The 18,288-nt window shown below is 37.1% G+C and overlaps 1 protein-coding gene and 1 pseudogene across 3 annotated transcripts in view; both read left to right on the top strand.

Moving 5' to 3' along the window:
- SLC35A3 (solute carrier family 35 member A3) overlaps window positions 1–18,288 on the top strand; it is a 64,061-nt gene that overhangs the window by 26,310 nt on the left and 19,463 nt on the right. For all 3 annotated transcript variants that reach the window (XM_035017941.1, XM_035017940.1, XM_035017942.1), the window contains exons 2-7: window positions 906–1,110; window positions 6,335–6,489; window positions 6,566–6,688; window positions 9,727–9,898; window positions 15,720–15,838; window positions 18,007–18,140. In XM_035017941.1, the coding sequence (XP_034873832.1) occupies window positions 906–1,110; window positions 6,335–6,489; window positions 6,566–6,688; window positions 9,727–9,898; window positions 15,720–15,838; window positions 18,007–18,140 (908 nt within the window). The remainder of the gene's footprint in view (window positions 1–905; window positions 1,111–6,334; window positions 6,490–6,565; window positions 6,689–9,726; window positions 9,899–15,719; window positions 15,839–18,006; window positions 18,141–18,288) is intronic.
- On the top strand, window positions 13,584–13,725 carry LOC118020511 (annotated as a pseudogene).

Raw genomic sequence — 18,288 nt, 5'->3', positions numbered from 1 at the left:
GACATGGAGACTGTTTAAGATTCTCTCTCTCCCTTTTCCTCTACTCCTCTCCACCTCTCCCTTTAAAAAACAAGAACAACAAAAAACAACAACAACAACAAATTAAAATTCTGGTAATTCTGACATCTGTGTCAACTCTGTATTGTTGTCTGTTGATTGTCCTTTCTCATCCTAGTTGAGATTTTTCCTGGTTTTTGTTGTTGTTTGGTATGAGGAATATACTCCTTTTGGATTGTATCAAGGACATTTTGGGTATTATGAGACCTTGGTTCCTACTTAAATCTTCTTTATTAGTAGGGAGGAAGGGTGCTGCCTCTTGGCTGACAGTCACCTTGCTTAGGGCAGGAGTGGTTCATAGGGCTCAGCCTCAACAGTCTTGGTAGCTGTAGCCCCGGGTGGTAGGGAAGAGGGCCACTGTCTCCGTCTTCATTAATGCAGGGTAGAGATGGTCAGCGAGTCTCTGTTCCACACATTACATAGCATCCAGTTAGTAGGGCTCCATCCTGCAGAGCTGCTGTCTTCCTATTCCTTTGGTTGGAGACAGTGGGTTTTTCTTAGGACTTCTGTTTGTTGTTGCTCTCCACCTGTTGTGGTTCCAGGTTGTGAATTGTTATGGCAGCCAGGCTGAGATACATAGGTGGCAGAAGTCTCCAGGGAATTCACTATTGGGTTATCACTCAGGATCTGGGGTCTCTAGCCAGTTTGTCTTATTTTCTTCACCTTCCAGAGTCTTATAGTAGTTAGCTTTTTTCTTTGGTCCAGGGTTTATAGTTGTAATTAGCAGGAAGAAAAGGGTGGAATGCACTTAACTCTATTTTATCTGGAATGAGAAGTCTCATACTGATTTTTAATATGTTTCTGTATTTTCTAATTTTGTTTATTTGCCCTGCTTATTTATTTTTCAGGCAAATGAAGATAAAACAATGTCTGCCAACCTAAAATACCTTTCCTTGGGAATTTTAGTCTTTCAGACTACCAGTTTGGTTCTAACGATGCGTTATTCTAGGACTTTAAAAGAGGAGGGACCTCGTTATCTATCTTCTACAGCAGTGGTTGTTGCTGAACTTTTGAAAATAATGGCCTGCATTTTATTAGTCTACAAAGACAGCAGTAAGTTTTTTGGTTTTCTGTTTAAGTCATTGCAATTTATTCGATTGTTTTTGTGTGATTTACATATGATACATACATAAATGTATATTGGTAACTACACATTTAAACACTATTGCTTTATTATCTAATGTATTAAAAACATTTCAATATTCTTCATTTTCTTTTTTTTAAGATTTTATTTATTTGAGAGAGAGAGTGTGAGTGCATATGCACAAGCGGGGGGTACGGAGGGGCAGAGGGAGAGGAAGCAGACTCCTCGCTAAGCAGGGAGCCCCATGTGGGTTTTGATCCCAGGACCGTGAGATCATGACCTGAGCCAAAGGCAGCTGCTTAACCGGCTGAGCCACCCAGGTGCCCCCAATAGTTTTCATTTTCTTAGGATGGTTTTAGTCTAGTAACAAACATATTTTATTCTGATCTATATCATGATTCATGTCTTCTGATTAATGCTAGAATTGTGAAATGTAGTTTCTTGCATTTATAATTGAGATTAAGAGTAAATTCTATACTTCTATAACTTTTAGAAATTTAGAGAAGTCATAATTAAAGTCAATGCTTTTTATTTTATTTGCTGCATTGATTAGTCCAGCAGTGACTAATTTGATATAGTTTTTTTTTAACAGTTTTATTGAGATATATTCATGTACCATACAAGTCAGATTTTGAAGTGTACAATTCTGTGTTTTTGGGTATTTTACATTATTAATTATTTGAAGTTGTAGTAAAATACACTTTTACACATACATGTATATCATAAATTGTATAAATTTAACCATTTTTAAATATAATTCATTGGCATGAATTATATTCACAGTGTTGTGCAACCATCAGCACTATCTATTTCTAAAACTTCATCACACCAAACAGAAACTCTATAACCATTAAGCAATAACTCCCATTCTCCTTTACCTTCAGCACTTGGAAACCTCTAATCTACTTTCTGTCTCTATGAATTGGCCTCTTCTAAATATTCCATCTAAGTAGAATCATACAGTGTTTCTCCTTCTATGTCTGGCTTATTTAACTTAATGTTTTTAAGGTTTATCCACGTTGTAACATGTATCAGAACTTTATTCCTTTTTATGACTAAATAATATTTCATTGTATGTAAATGTATGTGTGTGTATATATAACGTTTTAGTCATTAATGTATTCATGGGCAGTTTTTTCTACCTTTTGGTTATTGTGAATAATGCTGTAATGAACACTGAATAATACTGCAATAGAGGTATAAGTCTCTGCTTAACTCCCTGCTTTGATATGTTTTGAGTATATACTTTGGAGTGGAATTGCTTGGTCACATGATAATTCTGCGTTTAACTTTTTGAAGAGCCACCAGACTTTTCCACAGCAACTGCACCATTTTATATTCCCACCAGCACTGTCCAAGGATTCAGATTTCTCTACATCCTCACCAACACTTGTTATTTTCTGTTTGTTTTTTTAAATTATAGCACATCCTCACCAACACTTGTTATTTTCCATTTAAAAAAAATCGTATAGCCATTCTAGTAGGTGTGCTATCTTATTGTGGTTTTGATTTGATTTTCCCTAATGAGTAACGATGTTGAGCATCTTTCCATGTGCTTATTGACTGTTGGTGTATCTTTAGAGAAATATCTGTTCAAGTCTGCTGCCCACTTTTTAATTAAGTTGTTTGTAAATTTGATATACTTTTGAAAGTATCATGGTGGCCAGTGTGGCTGTAGCATATTGATCTGGGAGGAAAATGGAACAAAGAGAAATTGAATTGGCATTCAGTAAAAAGACAATGTAAGATAGCTTTGTAGGCTACAAATTTCACCATAAAAATGAAAAGAAATAATTGAAATGTTTAAAATATGTCCCATTTTACACATGGAAAGACCAGTGCAGTGACCATATTGACAGCAGAGGAGATGCAAGAATAGGTTCAGAAAGTCATGTTTGGAAGCTGTTGCGCTAGTCCAGGCAAGAAGATGATAGTGTCTTTGATTACATTGCTAGAGAAGAAATGATGTTTATGAGATGTTGTAATGTGAATGGGAGGTATATGCAAAACAACTTCCAAAGCTGAAGGAGCTCTGAGACTAAAGAAAAAGGCCGACAAATGCAGCTTGACAAGGGTGTTGTGGGCGGCTGCAAGAGGAGTAGATCTCTGCAGTACCACCTCCCTTAAGACCTGCTTTTATAGTCCCTAGAGGCTGGAGAGTACATGTTGAGGGGCCATCCAAGAGGAAAATGTTTTGTTTTGTTTTTTTAAGATTTTATTTATTTGGGAGAGAGAGAGTGCACAAGCAGGGGGAGCAGCAGAGGCAGAGGGCGAAGCAGACACCCTGCTGAGCAGGGAGCCCGATGTGATGCAGGGCTCGATCCCAGGACCCTGAGATCATGACCTGAGCCGAAGGCAGACACTTGACCGACAGCTACCCAGGCACCCCCAAGAGGAAAATGTTTAAGAAAAGCTGTGGGTCAGTCATATCTCCAAGACAGATCATGGACGTTATATCCCAAGGGTGTACTTAAGGATATGGTTAAACAAAAGGAAAGTGTGTGTGTGTGTGTGTGTGTGTGTGTGTGTTTGGGTGGGGGGTGAAATCTATGTTCCAGAATGCTTCATATCACAGAATGGTCATCATAGCAGAGTTGTCCAAGATGGCGTTGTTTTGGTTCACAAATCAACATCTCTTAAAAAGATGTCTTTTTAAGCTACAGCTCACGTGACTTGCTAGTAGATTAGGTGTGTAATGGTCAAGGAAATGGGGAATCCAGTCTGAGAAATAATTCCTAGGTTTTTAGGTTAAATTACTGGGTGAGTGGGTACTGCAGTGAATGATATATGGAAGATAAGTTAAGGGGTAATTAAGGTTTCTCTTGGGCCATGTTAAATTTGAGATGCCCATAAGGCATTCAAATGCAAATATTAAATAGTATGATATATGAATATGGAGCTCAAGGATTTGTCATCTTGTATATTGCTTTAAAGTCAAGGATTGGATGAAGTAATTTAGTATATACTGAGAAGAGAAGGCCAAAGACTAAGCTCTGTAACATTCCTAACATTTAGAGGTCAGATTGAGAAGAACCAACAAAAGACTGAGTCAGGGGCGCCTAGGTGGCTCAGTTGGTTAAACATCAGTCTTTTGATTTCGGCTCGGGTCATAATCTCATGGGTTGTGAGATCAAGCCCAGCATCCGGCTCTGCTCTAAGTGTGGAGTCTGCTTGTCCCTCTCCCTCTGCTCCTTACACCGACCCCCAAAATAAATAAATAAATCTTAAAAAAAAAAAAATTTTCACCTGTAAAATGGTCTAGATCTGGTGGTTTAAAAAAAAGAAGAAGACTGAGTCACCAGTAAGGTAGAATAAAATTCATATAAATGTGGGGCACCTGGATGACTCAGTGGGTTAAGCATCTGCCTTCAGCTCAGGTCATGATTCTGGGGTCTTGGGATCAGCCCCAGGGAGGGCTTGCCACTCAGCGGGGAGCCTGCTTCTCCCTCTCTTCCACCCCTCCCCCTGCTTTTGCTCTCTCTCTCTCAAATAAAATCTTAAAAAAATAAAAGATTTTAAAAAGACAAATAAATATATAAAAATATGTTATATAAATATATAAAAATATATAAATATAGATCAACCTCACTAGGAATCAGAGAAATCAAATTAGAGCCACAGACTCAATTTCACTACCTTCAGATTGACGAAAATAAAAAACCTAACAATAACAGGAATTGGAAGGAACATGGAACAAGACCTTCCCTAAACTGCTGGTGAGAAAAATATGTGATAGCATTAATTATTTAAAAGTTTAATTTAATTTAAAAAATTTTTAAAGATTTTATTTATTTGTCAGAGTGAGAGAGCACAAGCAGGGGGAGCGGCAAGCAGAGGGAGAGGGAGAAGCAGGCTCCCGGCCAAGCAGGGAGCCCAATGTGGGACTCGATCACAGGACCCTGGGATCATGACCTGAGCTGAAGGCTGATGCTTCACCAACTGAGCCACCCAGGCGCCTCTAATTTTAAAAATGTTTAAATGAGCTAATATTTTAGATTTTTTTCTGCTAAATCTAAGAAAAAAATCTTTTGGTAACTTTTAGTTACATCTTATCTTACTATTATTATTTTAGCGTGAGGAAGGGATAAATATCAGATACTAACCTTTAAACAGTATTTTCATTTTTAAAAAGTTTTCATAATGAAACTTTTCAGGTTTTACGTTGGGAGAGAAAATCATCTATGAAGTATCATTGTTGGCAAAGTAGTAGGATTCCTTAGATTTCTCCTGTCTTTGGGGGTTTATGTATCTTTTATTTTTTAGTTTTTTTTATTTTAAGTAGGCTCCATGCCCAGTGTGGGGCTTGAACTCAGGACCATGAGATGGAGAGTCACATGTTGCACCGACTGAGCCAGCCAAGTGCCGTGGGTTTATGTGTTGGTAACCTTCTTTGGACACTTTTTGTGATTAATACTGTAGGTTGGCTAGCTCAAAGTCCATTCCCAGCCCCTTTCTCCCTTTGTTGTTTCTAATGTGAAGAATATGAAAGAAAAAACTACATTGCCCAGCTCCCAGCTCCCTTACTGCAATGGGTAGCTGCAACAAAATCCTGGTCTATGAGAGCAATGCCTGCTAGGTCCTCCTGTTCTTTCTTGTTGCCTAAACACAAGAACCAGAAAGAAGTGCAGCAATCATTTGGTGGCTTTGTTGCAATAATCATGTAGACAATAGATGAAAAGCATGAAGGTAAAAAGCCAATATATATGGAGAGAGACCTTAGGTCCTGATATCATCACTGAGCTGCTGTAGCAGCTTTGGATCTGGACCTGGACCTGTGGGGATGAGACAGATCCCTTTGAAGTTCAGCTGATGATAAAATGGAATGCACAAAATACAAGTTTTTATAATGTTGCTACTATAGAGTAAGAATACTCAGCTGAAAAATTAATACTTGCTCTGAGCTTTTGGTTATCATAAATATATGTGTGTGTGTATGTGTGTGTGTACATATATAATCAATTTGCTTGTGTTCCCTAATGAAAGAATATAAGGAGAATGCTCTTCTTAATGTGCTATATTATAATATTTAACTTTGAAAAATTAGTCTCATTAAAGGTATACTTTAGACCTAAAGGTATCTTAACATGTAGGACTGTTTCTGTTTTTTTATAGGTGAGAAAACAGGCCTTGAGAGAGTGTATGTAACTTATTCAGAGTTACTTAATGATTTTACCCATTTCATGTTTTTACTAGAATGTAGTCTAAGAACACTGAATCGAATACTACATGATGAAATACTTAATAAACCTATGGAAACGCTTAAACTTGCTATTCCATCAGGGATATATACTCTTCAGAATAATTTACTCTATGTGGCCCTGTCAAATCTGGATGCAGCTACTTACCAGGTACTTAAAACATATTTTAGTAGTTCTTTTAAGAAACAAACAAACAAACAATAATATTAACTGTTTTCTTTTTCAGGTCACATATCAGTTGAAAATTCTTACAACAGCGTTATTTTCCGTGTCTATGCTTAGTAAAAAATTAGGTGTGTACCAGTGGCTCTCGCTAGTAATTTTGATGACAGGAGTTGCTTTTGTACAGGTAACTATTCAAGATAAGTATACCTTTCATTTTTTTTTTTTTTATTTTTATTTTTTTTAAAGATTTTATTTATTTGCGAGAGAGAGAATGAGAGACAGAGAGCATGAGAGGGAGGAGGGTCAGAGGGAGAAGCAGACTCCCCGCCGAGCAAGGAGCCCGATGCGGGACTCGATCCAGGGACTCCAGGATCATGACCTGAGCCGAAGGCAGTCGCTTAACCGACTGAGCCACCCAGGCGCCCGTATACCTTTCATTTTTATCACAGTTTCAGAACTTTAGTTACTGTGTATGGAGAATATAGTTCTATTAATCGTTGAAGCAAATGAATGCTTGTTCTCACAACTGACATATTTTTTGAAGGCTTCCTTTGAGCAATACTATATTGGGGCTGCAACTGATAAATAAAAATCTGACTGATTTCACTTAGCCTTATACTCTCTACATCCATCTATGTTGTTAGAAATGGCAAGATTTCATTCTTTTTTTATGCTTGAGTAATATTCTACTATATATATATATATATACACCATATGATTTTACTCATATGTGGCATTTAAGAAACAAACGAACAAAGAAAGAAAGAGATAAACCAAGAAACAGACTCTTAACTCTACAGAACAAACTGATGGTTACCAGAGAGGAGGTGGGGGCGGGAGATAGGGGAAATAGGTGAAGGAGATTAAGAGTACACTTACCTTGAGCCCTGAGTAATATACGGAATTGTTAAATTACTATATTGTACACCTGAAACTAATATAGTACTGTATGTTAACTATTGGAATTTAAACAAGGAAATGAATGAATGAAAGGAAGGAAGGAAGAAAATTTTAAAATTAAAATAAATAAAAATCAAATTATCTGACGTAAAGAAATAAACAATCTAGTTAGGAAAATAAGATACTGCATATAAAACAAATCTGATTTTTACTGGATGTCTGAGCATTTGAGATTATTAATCACTTCCTTCTTATTGTCTATCAGCTTCCCTGATACCATTCTTTCCTGGTTCTTCTCATCTTTCTAATAATTCCTTGTTGGGTTCCTTCCTGGGATCCTCTTCCTTGATACTTGATATTAGGGTTGTTGGTAGGCTTGTTCTTTTCCTTAAATTATATCTTTATTTTTGGAGACATCATCCATTCTGTAGGTTTTTATTATCACTTAAATGTCCATGGTTCCTTGGTCTGTGTCATCACCTGTAATTTCAGATTTGTATATCTAAAAACCTGTTGGACATCTTAGCTTGGTTATTCAGTAGACCTTATAAACTGAGCATATCCAAAACTTTACCTTTTCTTCCACCAAACCTGTTCTTGTTTCTATTTTTTTCTCATTATTTACTCCGCCTGGGAGTTGGCCTAGACTCTTCCTGATGACTGTGCATCTAATCAGTCACTAAGACTTTGCTGATTCTGCTTTTCTTTTTTTTTTTTTTAAGATTTTATTTATTTATTTGAGAGAGAAAGGGCGTGCAGGGGGGAGGGGCAGAGGGGAAAGTAGGCTCCCGACTGAGCAGGGAGCCTGACACAGGACTCGATCCCAGGACCCCAGGATCATGACCTGAGATGAAGGCAGATGTTTAATCAACTGAGCCACCCAGGCGCCCCCTGATTCTGCTTTCTAATGCTTCTTGATTCTGTCCTTATCTGTCTTTATCATCACTTCCCCAGTTCATGTGTTCTTTGTTTCTCACATGATCATTTACCTCCTGATTTTTTTTTTTTTTTACTTCAGTCTTACACATCCCTCAAAACTCAAACTCCACGTAGTCACCACTATGGTTTATCTAAGATTTTATTTATTTGTTAGAGAGAGCATGCACAAGAAGGGGGAGTGGCAGGCAGAAGGAGAAGCAGACTCCCCACTAAGCAGGGAGCCCCACACATGGCTTGATCCCAGGACCCTGGGATCATGACTGGAGCTGAAGGCAGACACCTTACTGACTGAGCCACTCAGGCGTCCCCACTATGGTTTATCTAAAAACAAATCCAATCATGTCAGTTTCCTGCCATCCAGAGTGTGGTATGTCTGTCACTTTCCGCAGAGTGTGGTATGTCTATCTTGAATAAATATTTTATTTTTAAACAATGCAAGCATTTTTTTTAAGATTTTATTTTTAAGTCATCTCTACACCCAATGTGGGGCTCGAACTTACAAAAACCCGAGAACAAGAGTTGAATGCTCTACCAACTGAGCCAGCTAGGTGCCCCTTGAATAAATATTTCTAATAGTTATTTTTAAATGGGTATTACAAAATTTTAACTGTCATTTCAAACCCTTATTTTCATAGATATTGCTAAGGATAAGTTAAAATAGGTATTACATTTTAAAAAGTGAGGTGTTTTAAATTAAAATATCAAGTAATAAATAGTTCAGGTGGAACACAGATTTGACAAAAACCATGAAGATGATAATTTCTGGAACACTGATCTATAGGATAAAGCCCATAATGGTTAACGTGATACCATATGGACCTTCCATAATTACCAAAAGCTCCATTCTCATTTTTGCTGCTCCAACAGTTCACACTCTGAACTTCTACAATTTATAGAAGCGGTTTTGTGCATCTGTGCATTTACTCATTCTCTTTCTCTTTTTTAGGGAATTTTTTGAAATTGTAAGTTATAACGGTAATATCACAATGGGAAAAAAATAAAACGATTCTTAGTTTTTCTTTCAAAAGCACTCCTCTGCAAATCCCCAAGAATGGTATTGGTTGCATTTTTTTTTTTTTAAGATTTTTATTTATTTATTTATTTATTTGAGAGAGAGAGAGAATGAGATACAGAGAGCATGAGAGGGGGGAGGGTCAGAGGGAGAAGCAGACTCCCTGCCGAGCAGGGAGCCCGATGCGGGACTCGATCCCGGGACTCCAGGATCATGACCTGAGCCGAAGGCAGTCGCTTAACCAACTGAGCCACCCAGGCGCCCCGGTATTGGTTGCATTTTTATCTTAAGGTCTGAGAGTGGGCTATAAATATGCACTTTGTAAAATATCATAAGGACTAAACTCCAGTTTTGTTTTTCTTTTTGTTCAGTGGCCCTCAGATTCTCAAGAGCTTGATTCTAAGGAACTTTCAGCTGGTTCTCAGTTTGTAGGCCTCATGGCGGTTCTCACAGCATGTTTTTCAAGTGGCTTTGCTGGGGTTTACTTTGAGAAAATCTTAAAAGAAACCAAACAATCAGTGTGGATAAGAAATATTCAGCTTGGTAAGATAAGTTTTAAGTGCTTTCTAATATTATTTTTTTTAATGATTATATTGTTAGTTTTAAAGATTACTATATATCTTTAAATAAATAAGCCTCCCATAGAATCTGCCATTGGGATTCAAATATCTGGCAGAGTTTTTGCCTTTCAAACATTGTATTTTAAATGAATGCCTTTTATTCAAGAAATGGAATTTTAGGTCTGTGACATAAGGGTGTATGTAGCCGGTTTCGGTCCTCACTATTTGGAGACTTAGGAACTTTATTCTTGGTTGCTACAATTCTCAGAGAAGGTGTTCCAAATGACCTATTTTCCTCCTGGAAAAGGAGATTAAAATACTTGGCAAATTTCAGTTATATAATACGTTGTTATTAACTGTTATCACCATGTTGTATATCAAATACTCACAATGTACTCTTTAAATATCTTACAGTTTTGTCAGTTTTACCTCAGTAAAGCTGAAAAAAAAAATACGTAAATGGAAAAAGTTTGAAATGATGCAATTTTCATCTTTGTTTTAAAATCTTAATACCTTTTTTTATTTCAAAATGTTATGTTTTAGCTTTTAAATACTGCGTCATTTTTCTAATCGAAGATAAATAGTTTAAAACAAAACACACCTCACATATTGAAGGATTGCCTTTGAACAAATTATTTTTTATTTTTTTATTTTTTAAAAATTTTTTTAAAGATTTTCTTTATTTATTTGACAGAGAGAGACACAGCAAGAGAAGGAACACAAGCAGGGGGAGTGGGAGAGGGAGAAGCAGGCTTCCCACTGAGCAGGGAGCCCAATGCGGTGCTCGATCCCAGGACCCTGGGATCATGACCTGAGCCGAAGGCAGACGTTTAAAGACTGAGCCACCCAGGTGCTCCTGAACAAATTTTTTTTTAAGATTTTTTATTTATTTGAGAGAGAGAGAGAGGGCAGAGCGAGCAAGAGAGAAAATGAGCGGTCAGAGAGGGGCAGAGGGAGAGGGAGAAGCAGACTCCCCGGGGCTCAATCCCAGGACCCCGGAATCATGATCTGGCAGGTCATGAGCTGAAGACAGACATCCAACCAACTGAGCCACCCAGGCGCCCCTGAACAAATACTTAAGCTATATATACAGTATTATAACCTTTAATTCCTCATACAAAGATTCCAGCATTTGGTATTCCTGGTATATATTCATTCTGGAAAATGCTGCATGTGAGAGACAGCTCAGTTGCAAATCAACTATTTTGTCTTAAGCCTCTGTCCTTGTGATTTTGGAGCTCATCTTTGAAAACATTATTTTTTTCTGTCTACATCAACTTAACAGGTATACCATGTCTGCCTTGGTAGCAGTCAGGCCCTCCACAGTGAATGTGTATACTCCTAATGGCCTATATTTTAAGTCAAACCATCTCAAACAAACCTTCCAAATTTGATTAGTCCATTTTTCCAGCTGTTTTCAAATAATGTGATAACAAACTAAACCTTCATTTTTAAATGACCACAGGATTTATTTTAGTTTCTGTGCAAAAACTGTAGAAATGTATCAAGTTGGGTTTTTTTTTTTTAGAGAATATTCGAAGTAAATACTTTTATTTTTTTATTTATTTTATTTATTTTATTTTTTTTAAAGATTTTTTTTAAAGATTTTATTTATTTATTTGAGAGAGAGAATGAGAGAGAGCACATGAGAGGGGGGAGGGTCAGAGGGAGAAGCCCTGCTGAGCAGGGAGCCCGATGCGGGACTCGATCCTGGGACTCCAGGATCATGACCTGAGCCGAAGGCAGTCGCTTAACCAACTGAGCCACCCAGGCGCCCCTTGAAGTAAATACTTTTAAAGATTAAATTAGCTTCTTTTTGTTCGTTTGTCTGGAAGGCAGTACAGAGGCTTGAAAAGCACCAACCAACTTAATTCACCATTTCAGAAACAGTGTATCGTTAGTATAGTGGATAAGAACACTTGATTTTGTAGTCAGACCAACTCAAATCCTGATTTCATCACTTAACCACCTTTATGACCTTAGGGATGTTACTTAATCTTCCTCCACTTCACTTTCCTTATTGATAAAATGTACTTAATTATAGTACTAACTCCATATGTTGCTATGAGGATTAAATGAGTTAATACTTGTAGAGTGTTTAGAATAAAGTGCCTTGCATAGTAAGCACTAACGTCAGCTATTTATATAAATATGCAAATATCAGGAAAGAACGAAATATTAAAACATTGTGTGATTGCCCCAAATTTTCTTGAATTATAAGATAAAAATGAAAAGTCAGAATTCATGATTCTGTGGTACATCATGGGTTTCTTATTCTTTAATTTGACCTCATAACACAATCTAGTGAATGGTAAGCTAACTCAAAGTTTTGAAAAGGATACATAAATTAGTTGTAGATAATTTGAGATTACAAAAACAGAAATTAAAACATTATCTTTTAAAGATTTTATTTATTTGAGAGAGAGCAAGAGTCTGCACACCCACATGCATGCACTAGCAGGGGTAGGGGCAGAGGGAGAGGGAGAAGCATATTCCCCACTGAGCGTAGAGCTGATTATATCCCAGGACCTGAACCAATGTCAGACACTTAACCAACTGAGCCACCCAGGTGCCCCCAAATTAAAACATTTTAATCGGGCACCTGGGTGGCTCAGATGGTTGAGTGTCTGCCTTCGGCTCAGGTCGTGATCCCAGGGTCCTGGGATCGAGTCCCACATCGGGTTCCCTGCTCCTTGGGAGCCTGCTTCTCCCTCTGCCTCTCTCTCTGTCTCTCATGAATAAATAAATAAAATCTTTAAAAAAAAAAAATTTTAATCGCATTTATCAAGTATCAAACTGTCAAAGATTAGCAAATTGATAAGATCCAGTGTTAGCCAGAGAGTGGAGAAACAGGAACTCTTATTATCTAGGATTGCCAGGAGTATAGATTAATATAACCTTATTGGATCTCAAATTGGGAATGTTTAACAAAAGTTTATTTATTTATTTATTTTTATTTTTCTTAAAGATTTTATTTACTTATTTGTCAGAGAGAGAGAGAGAGAGATCACAAGCAGGGGGTGGACAGAGGGAGAGGGAGAAGCAGGCTCCTGGCCGAGCAGGGAGCCTGATATGGGGCTCCATCCCAGGACTCTGGGGTCATGACCTGAGCCGAAGGCACTCAGGTGCCCCAGGAATGTTTAACAAAATTTTAAATAAATGTTTTGATGAAAAAATTCTTCTGGATAAGAATTTATCCTACAGATATACTTACACAAGAGCACAAAGATAGATGTTCAAGGTTATTTATTTTAGAATTGGTTATAATTGTAAAAAATAGAAAACGTGTAGAAGATTGCTCAAATAAATTATCGATATGATTAAATAGTGCAGTGGTTAAGATCATGAAGTCCAGAGCCACACTGCCTGGATTCACATCCAGAGTCCATCACTTACCAGCAGTGTGAACTCAGACATGTTTACTTAACTTCTCTGTGTATCAGTTTCTTCATCTATGAAATTGGCATAAGAGTATCTACCTAATAGGGTTGTTGTGAGTTAACATACATAAAGCACTTAGAACAACTTGTGGCACATGTCATGTATGTATTTCATATTATTATCCATACAATGAGATATTATACAACTGATAGAATGAAGTAGATCTGTACGTACTGACATGTATGTAACCTTCTATACTATATACCTTTTGTCATTATCAAGAGTTAATCGCTTCTCGGCCTTTTGGCTAAGATCAAGTGTATTATCAAGAGTTATTTTTATTTATTTTTTTTAAAAGATTTATTTATTTATTTATTTATTTAGGGCACGAGTGGGGGAGGAGCAGAAGGTGAGGGAGAGAGAACCTCAAGCGGATTTCACACAGAGCACAGAGCCCACAGAGCACAGAGCCCAACATGGGGCTTGATCCCATGACTCTGAGATCATGACCTGAGCCAAAACCAAGAGTCAGCCGCTTAACCAACTGAGCCACCCAGGCGCCTCTCAAGTGTTATTTTTTATAATTAAAACATAGAAAACTAATACAGTCATAAGTGTTTCTTTTTGTATTTTTTATTTTTCTAGTTTTGTAAGTTTGTATTATTCTCATGTTCTAAATTAGACATCTTTTTTTTTTAAAGATTTTATTTATTTATTTGAGAGAGAGAGAGAACACATGAGAGGGGATAGGGTCAGAGGACGAAGCAGTCTCAATCCCGGGACTCCAGGATCATGACCTGAGCTGAAGGCAGTCGCTTAACCAACTGAGCCACCCAGGCGCCCCTCAAAATTAGACATCTTAAAATGATTGATGTATACCTGAAACCGATATAACACTGTATGTTAACTGTACTAGAATTAAAATAAAAAACTTAATTAAATTTTGATTGAGTTGGCATAAATAAAATTAAAAGAACATTTCATATCCCTTTTAGTTTGTTTCCATCATGGAATCTTCAAGTAGTTATGGCTTTATAAAAAAAGTTGCTTCACCCTGCACTCTTTGAACACAAATATTATCAGAAACTACTCCTAACAGGTGACCCTTGTAGGCATTCATTTCTTTCTTTATAGCTTAGGATTGCTCCTGGAAATCTCTTAGATCCAGTAGTCATGTGATAAACTCTGTGGTACAACTAAGGAATGCAGGAGTGAATAAGACAGTTTCTCCTCTCATTGAACTGGCTTTCCTTAACAGTAAGACTTTAGTAATGACAGCTTCTGATGTTGCCTGACTATTTCTTAGCTTTGAATTTTTGCATACTACTTAATGTACTTCCAAAACTTCTTAATAAGGAAAAATGCTATGCCACATATCTGAGCTTTTATATCTGCATATATAAATATGTATATAAATATGTATATATGAAAATCTAGAGCAATAGGAAGGTATGAGACAATGAATATGCCAAAAGTGACCATTTTTCAAATATTTGAATGAGACAGCCATGTAGTCATGTAATGTAAGCATTATATATATATATTTTTAAAGATTTTATTTATTTATTTGAGAGAGAGAGAGAGAGAGCATGAGAGCAGGGGGAGAAGAGGGGAAGGGAGAGGGAGAGAATCTGAAGCAAACTCTGCACTGAGCGCGGAGCCCGTTGAGGGGCTCAATCTCACAACTGCAAGATCATGACCTGAGCCGAAAGCGAGAGTTGGCTGCCAAACTGACTGAGCACCCCAGTGCCCGAAGCATTGTATTTTTTAGTGTTCCAAAGTTGGTAATCTCTGCTCTTTTCTATATTTTCCTGTCTTTGTCTTACTGTCATAATATAGTACTAAGTATAATTTTGTTAGGTTTATATAAATATCCAAGTAAAAGATTTTTGTTTAAATTTTATTTATTTTTTTATAGATTTATTATTTGAGAGAGAGAAAGAGGGGGGAGGGGCAGGGGAAGAAGGAGAAGCAGACTCCACGCTGAGCAGGGAGCCCAATTCAGGGCTCATCTCAGGACCTCAGGACCCCAGGATTATGACTCGAGCTGAAGGCAGATGCTTAACCGACTGAGCCACCCAGGTGCTTCTCAAGTAAAAGATTAAGTAGTCAAATTTTATCAACAAGGAAAAGCTAAATATAAATTTCAAGGGGTGCATGGGTGACTCCGTCGGTTAAGCGTCTGCCTTCGGCTCAGGTCATGATCCCAGGGTCCTGGGATTGAGTCCCACATGGGGCTCCCTGCTTGGCGGGGAGTCTGCTTCTCCTCCTCCCCCTACTCATGCTCTGTCTCTGTTTCTCACTCTCTCTGTAAAATAAATAAATAAAATCTTAAAAAAAATTTTTTTTGGAATGTCAATGGAAAAATATTCCTCCAGACAAACTGACACATGACATAAACTTTACTTTTTTTTTTTTTTTAGGTTTCTTTGGGAGTATATTTGGATTAATGGGTGTATACATTTATGATGGAGAATTGGTGTCAAAGAATGGATTTTTTCAGGGATATAACCGACTGACTTGGATAGTTGTTATTCTTCAGGTAAAGCATTTAAAGTCTTATATTTAATGCTAATAAACTTTATTTTAATGTAGATAATCACAGTAGCTCCTAATGTACTATGTGAGGGAAGAAGACCCCTCCTGTTGGTGTTCTCATTATATTTAGTTTATTCAGGGACGTTAAAATAGAACTGGTCTTAATGCTATAATGAAAACTTACTTTGAAAAGATCATAAATGAACTTTATGATGTTTAAATTTGACATAATTAAAATCAAGTTTAAGAATAAAAGACTTGAAGCTGAAAGCAAATACAACTTTTGATTTTTTTATAATTCTTATTGCATAGGAGGTCTGTGATCAGCCCATTAAGGCTCAAAAGCAGATCTAGATATTTAAATCTGTAGCAGTTTATAGCCATATGTTGTAGTTATATATTAAAATATTCCTGTCAAATTATTTCAGTTGATAATTTGAAATTGTTCAAGGGTTGAATAATTTCATCATCAAAAATATACTTGATTGGGTGCCTGGGTGGCTCAGTTGGTTAAGCGACTGCCTTCGGCTCAGGTCGTGATCCTGGAGTCCCTGGATCAAGTCCCGCATCGGGCTCTCTGCTCAGCAGGGAGTCTGCTTCTCCCTCTGACCCTCCTCCCTCTCATTCTCTCTGTCTCAAATAAATAAATAAAATCTTAAAAAAACAAAAAAATATACTTGATTATTCTGGAGGGTATAAAAGTGAAGATACAAGTCACTGCACTCACAAAGCCTTTCTTTAGAGGTATTTGCAGCTGTAAGAAGCAAGGTCTCTTACAGAAGTTGGGTGAAGATAGCAAAGGATAGTTGTGGTTTTTTTTTTTTTAAAGATTTTATTTATTTATTTCAGAGAGAGAGAGAATGAGAGAGAGCACATGAGAGGGGGGGAGGGTCAGAGGGAGAAGCAGACTCCCTGCTGAGCAGGGAGCCGGATGCAGGACTCGATCCCGGGACTCCAGGATCATGACCTGAGCCGAAGGCAGTCGCTTAACCAACTGAGCCACCCAGGTGCCCGATAGTTGTGTTTTGAAAGCAGAAAGGATACTTCTATTTTTAAGACAGGAGAAAAGGAGACAAGGATAAGTGAAAATTCAGAGGAAATTTGAAGCAGAGATAGGTTAAGTCAAGAGAGTTTGTATGATGGCTTTTATCCTAGCAGAGGGAAGCCCTCTTTCTGTAAGACTTGAGTAAGATAAAGAAGGTTTGGTATGGTTGATATGAGGGATTCATCAGGGACTAAATAGATGAACGCGTACATTGCCAGGAGGTAATAGGACATCAATTTGTAGTGACCTCAATGGGCATAGTTTGTGACTTTCACTAATAATAAGATTCTGTCATATGAAGAGGTACAGTGAAAGTTGTTAACATGGGTAATCCAGATTTAGGATTTATAAGTAGAGTTTGGCAGAAAACAAACTATGTAGTATGGTAAAACCTCATTATTTAAGTAGGCACAATTTGGAATTTGAGAGGGATTTGGTAGAAAGTTCTTTCACAGTTTTTTCAGGAAGAGTAATCTGACAGCAATAAAAGGTAGATTGAATGGTGACAAGCTGGAGGAAGAAAGCCAAATAAAATAAATTTCAAGTTACATTTTATTTTTACTTCAAAAGTAAAAACATTTCACTGATCCAAGTGACCAGTTTTTCCACATTTGTCTGAACAAGTGATGTTTAATTACTAAATTGGTTGAGGATAGATGTTTTATTCACAGTATAGTCAAACTATATTATAACAAACTGCAGATTACACTGGTAGTTACTTCATCAGGTAACTTTTGAAATAAAAGTGCTGTTGAACAAAACCTGGAAGTGTATTGGTGATAGGATATATTTAATAAAAATCACTTATTATGGGCGCCTGGGTGGCTCAATTGGTTTAAGCGACTGCCTTTGGCTCAGGTCATGATCCTGGAGTCCCGGGATCGAGTCCCGCATCGGGCTCCCTGCTCGGCAGGGAGTCTGCTTCTCCCTCTGACCCTCCCCCGTCTCATGTGCTCTCTCTCGCTCTCTCATTCTCTCTCTCAAATAAATAAATAAAATCTTTAAAAAAAAATCACTTATTATAATGGGATTAAATTTATAGAACAAAAGCTTAAAGCTTGAGTAATGAGATTGTTTTGAAAAGCAGTTTTATGTTTGTTTAAAATAATCTTTTAAAATTTTTGCAGGCACTTGGAGGCCTTGTAATAGCTGCTGTTATTAAATATGCAGATAATATTTTAAAAGGATTTGCAACCTCTTTATCCATAATATTATCAACACTGATATCCTATTTTTGGCTACAAGATTTTGTGCCAACCAGGTAATATATTCTTTTCTTTTTCTTTAAGTCTCTTATTAAGAATCTTAATAAGATCTGGTATGAAAAATTTTGTTTAATACAACTTTTGAAGAATCAAGGAAATATAGTAAAAAATCCATTTAGTGGTTTTTTATTTTTAAAAAATTAT

This window comes from Mirounga leonina, unplaced genomic scaffold (genome assembly GCF_011800145.1).
Source record: "Mirounga leonina isolate KUSES-001 unplaced genomic scaffold, KU_Mleo_1.0 Mir_173, whole genome shotgun sequence".
NCBI lineage: Eukaryota > Metazoa > Chordata > Mammalia > Carnivora > Phocidae > Mirounga > Mirounga leonina.
This window is presented reverse-complemented; position numbering and strand designations above follow the sequence as displayed.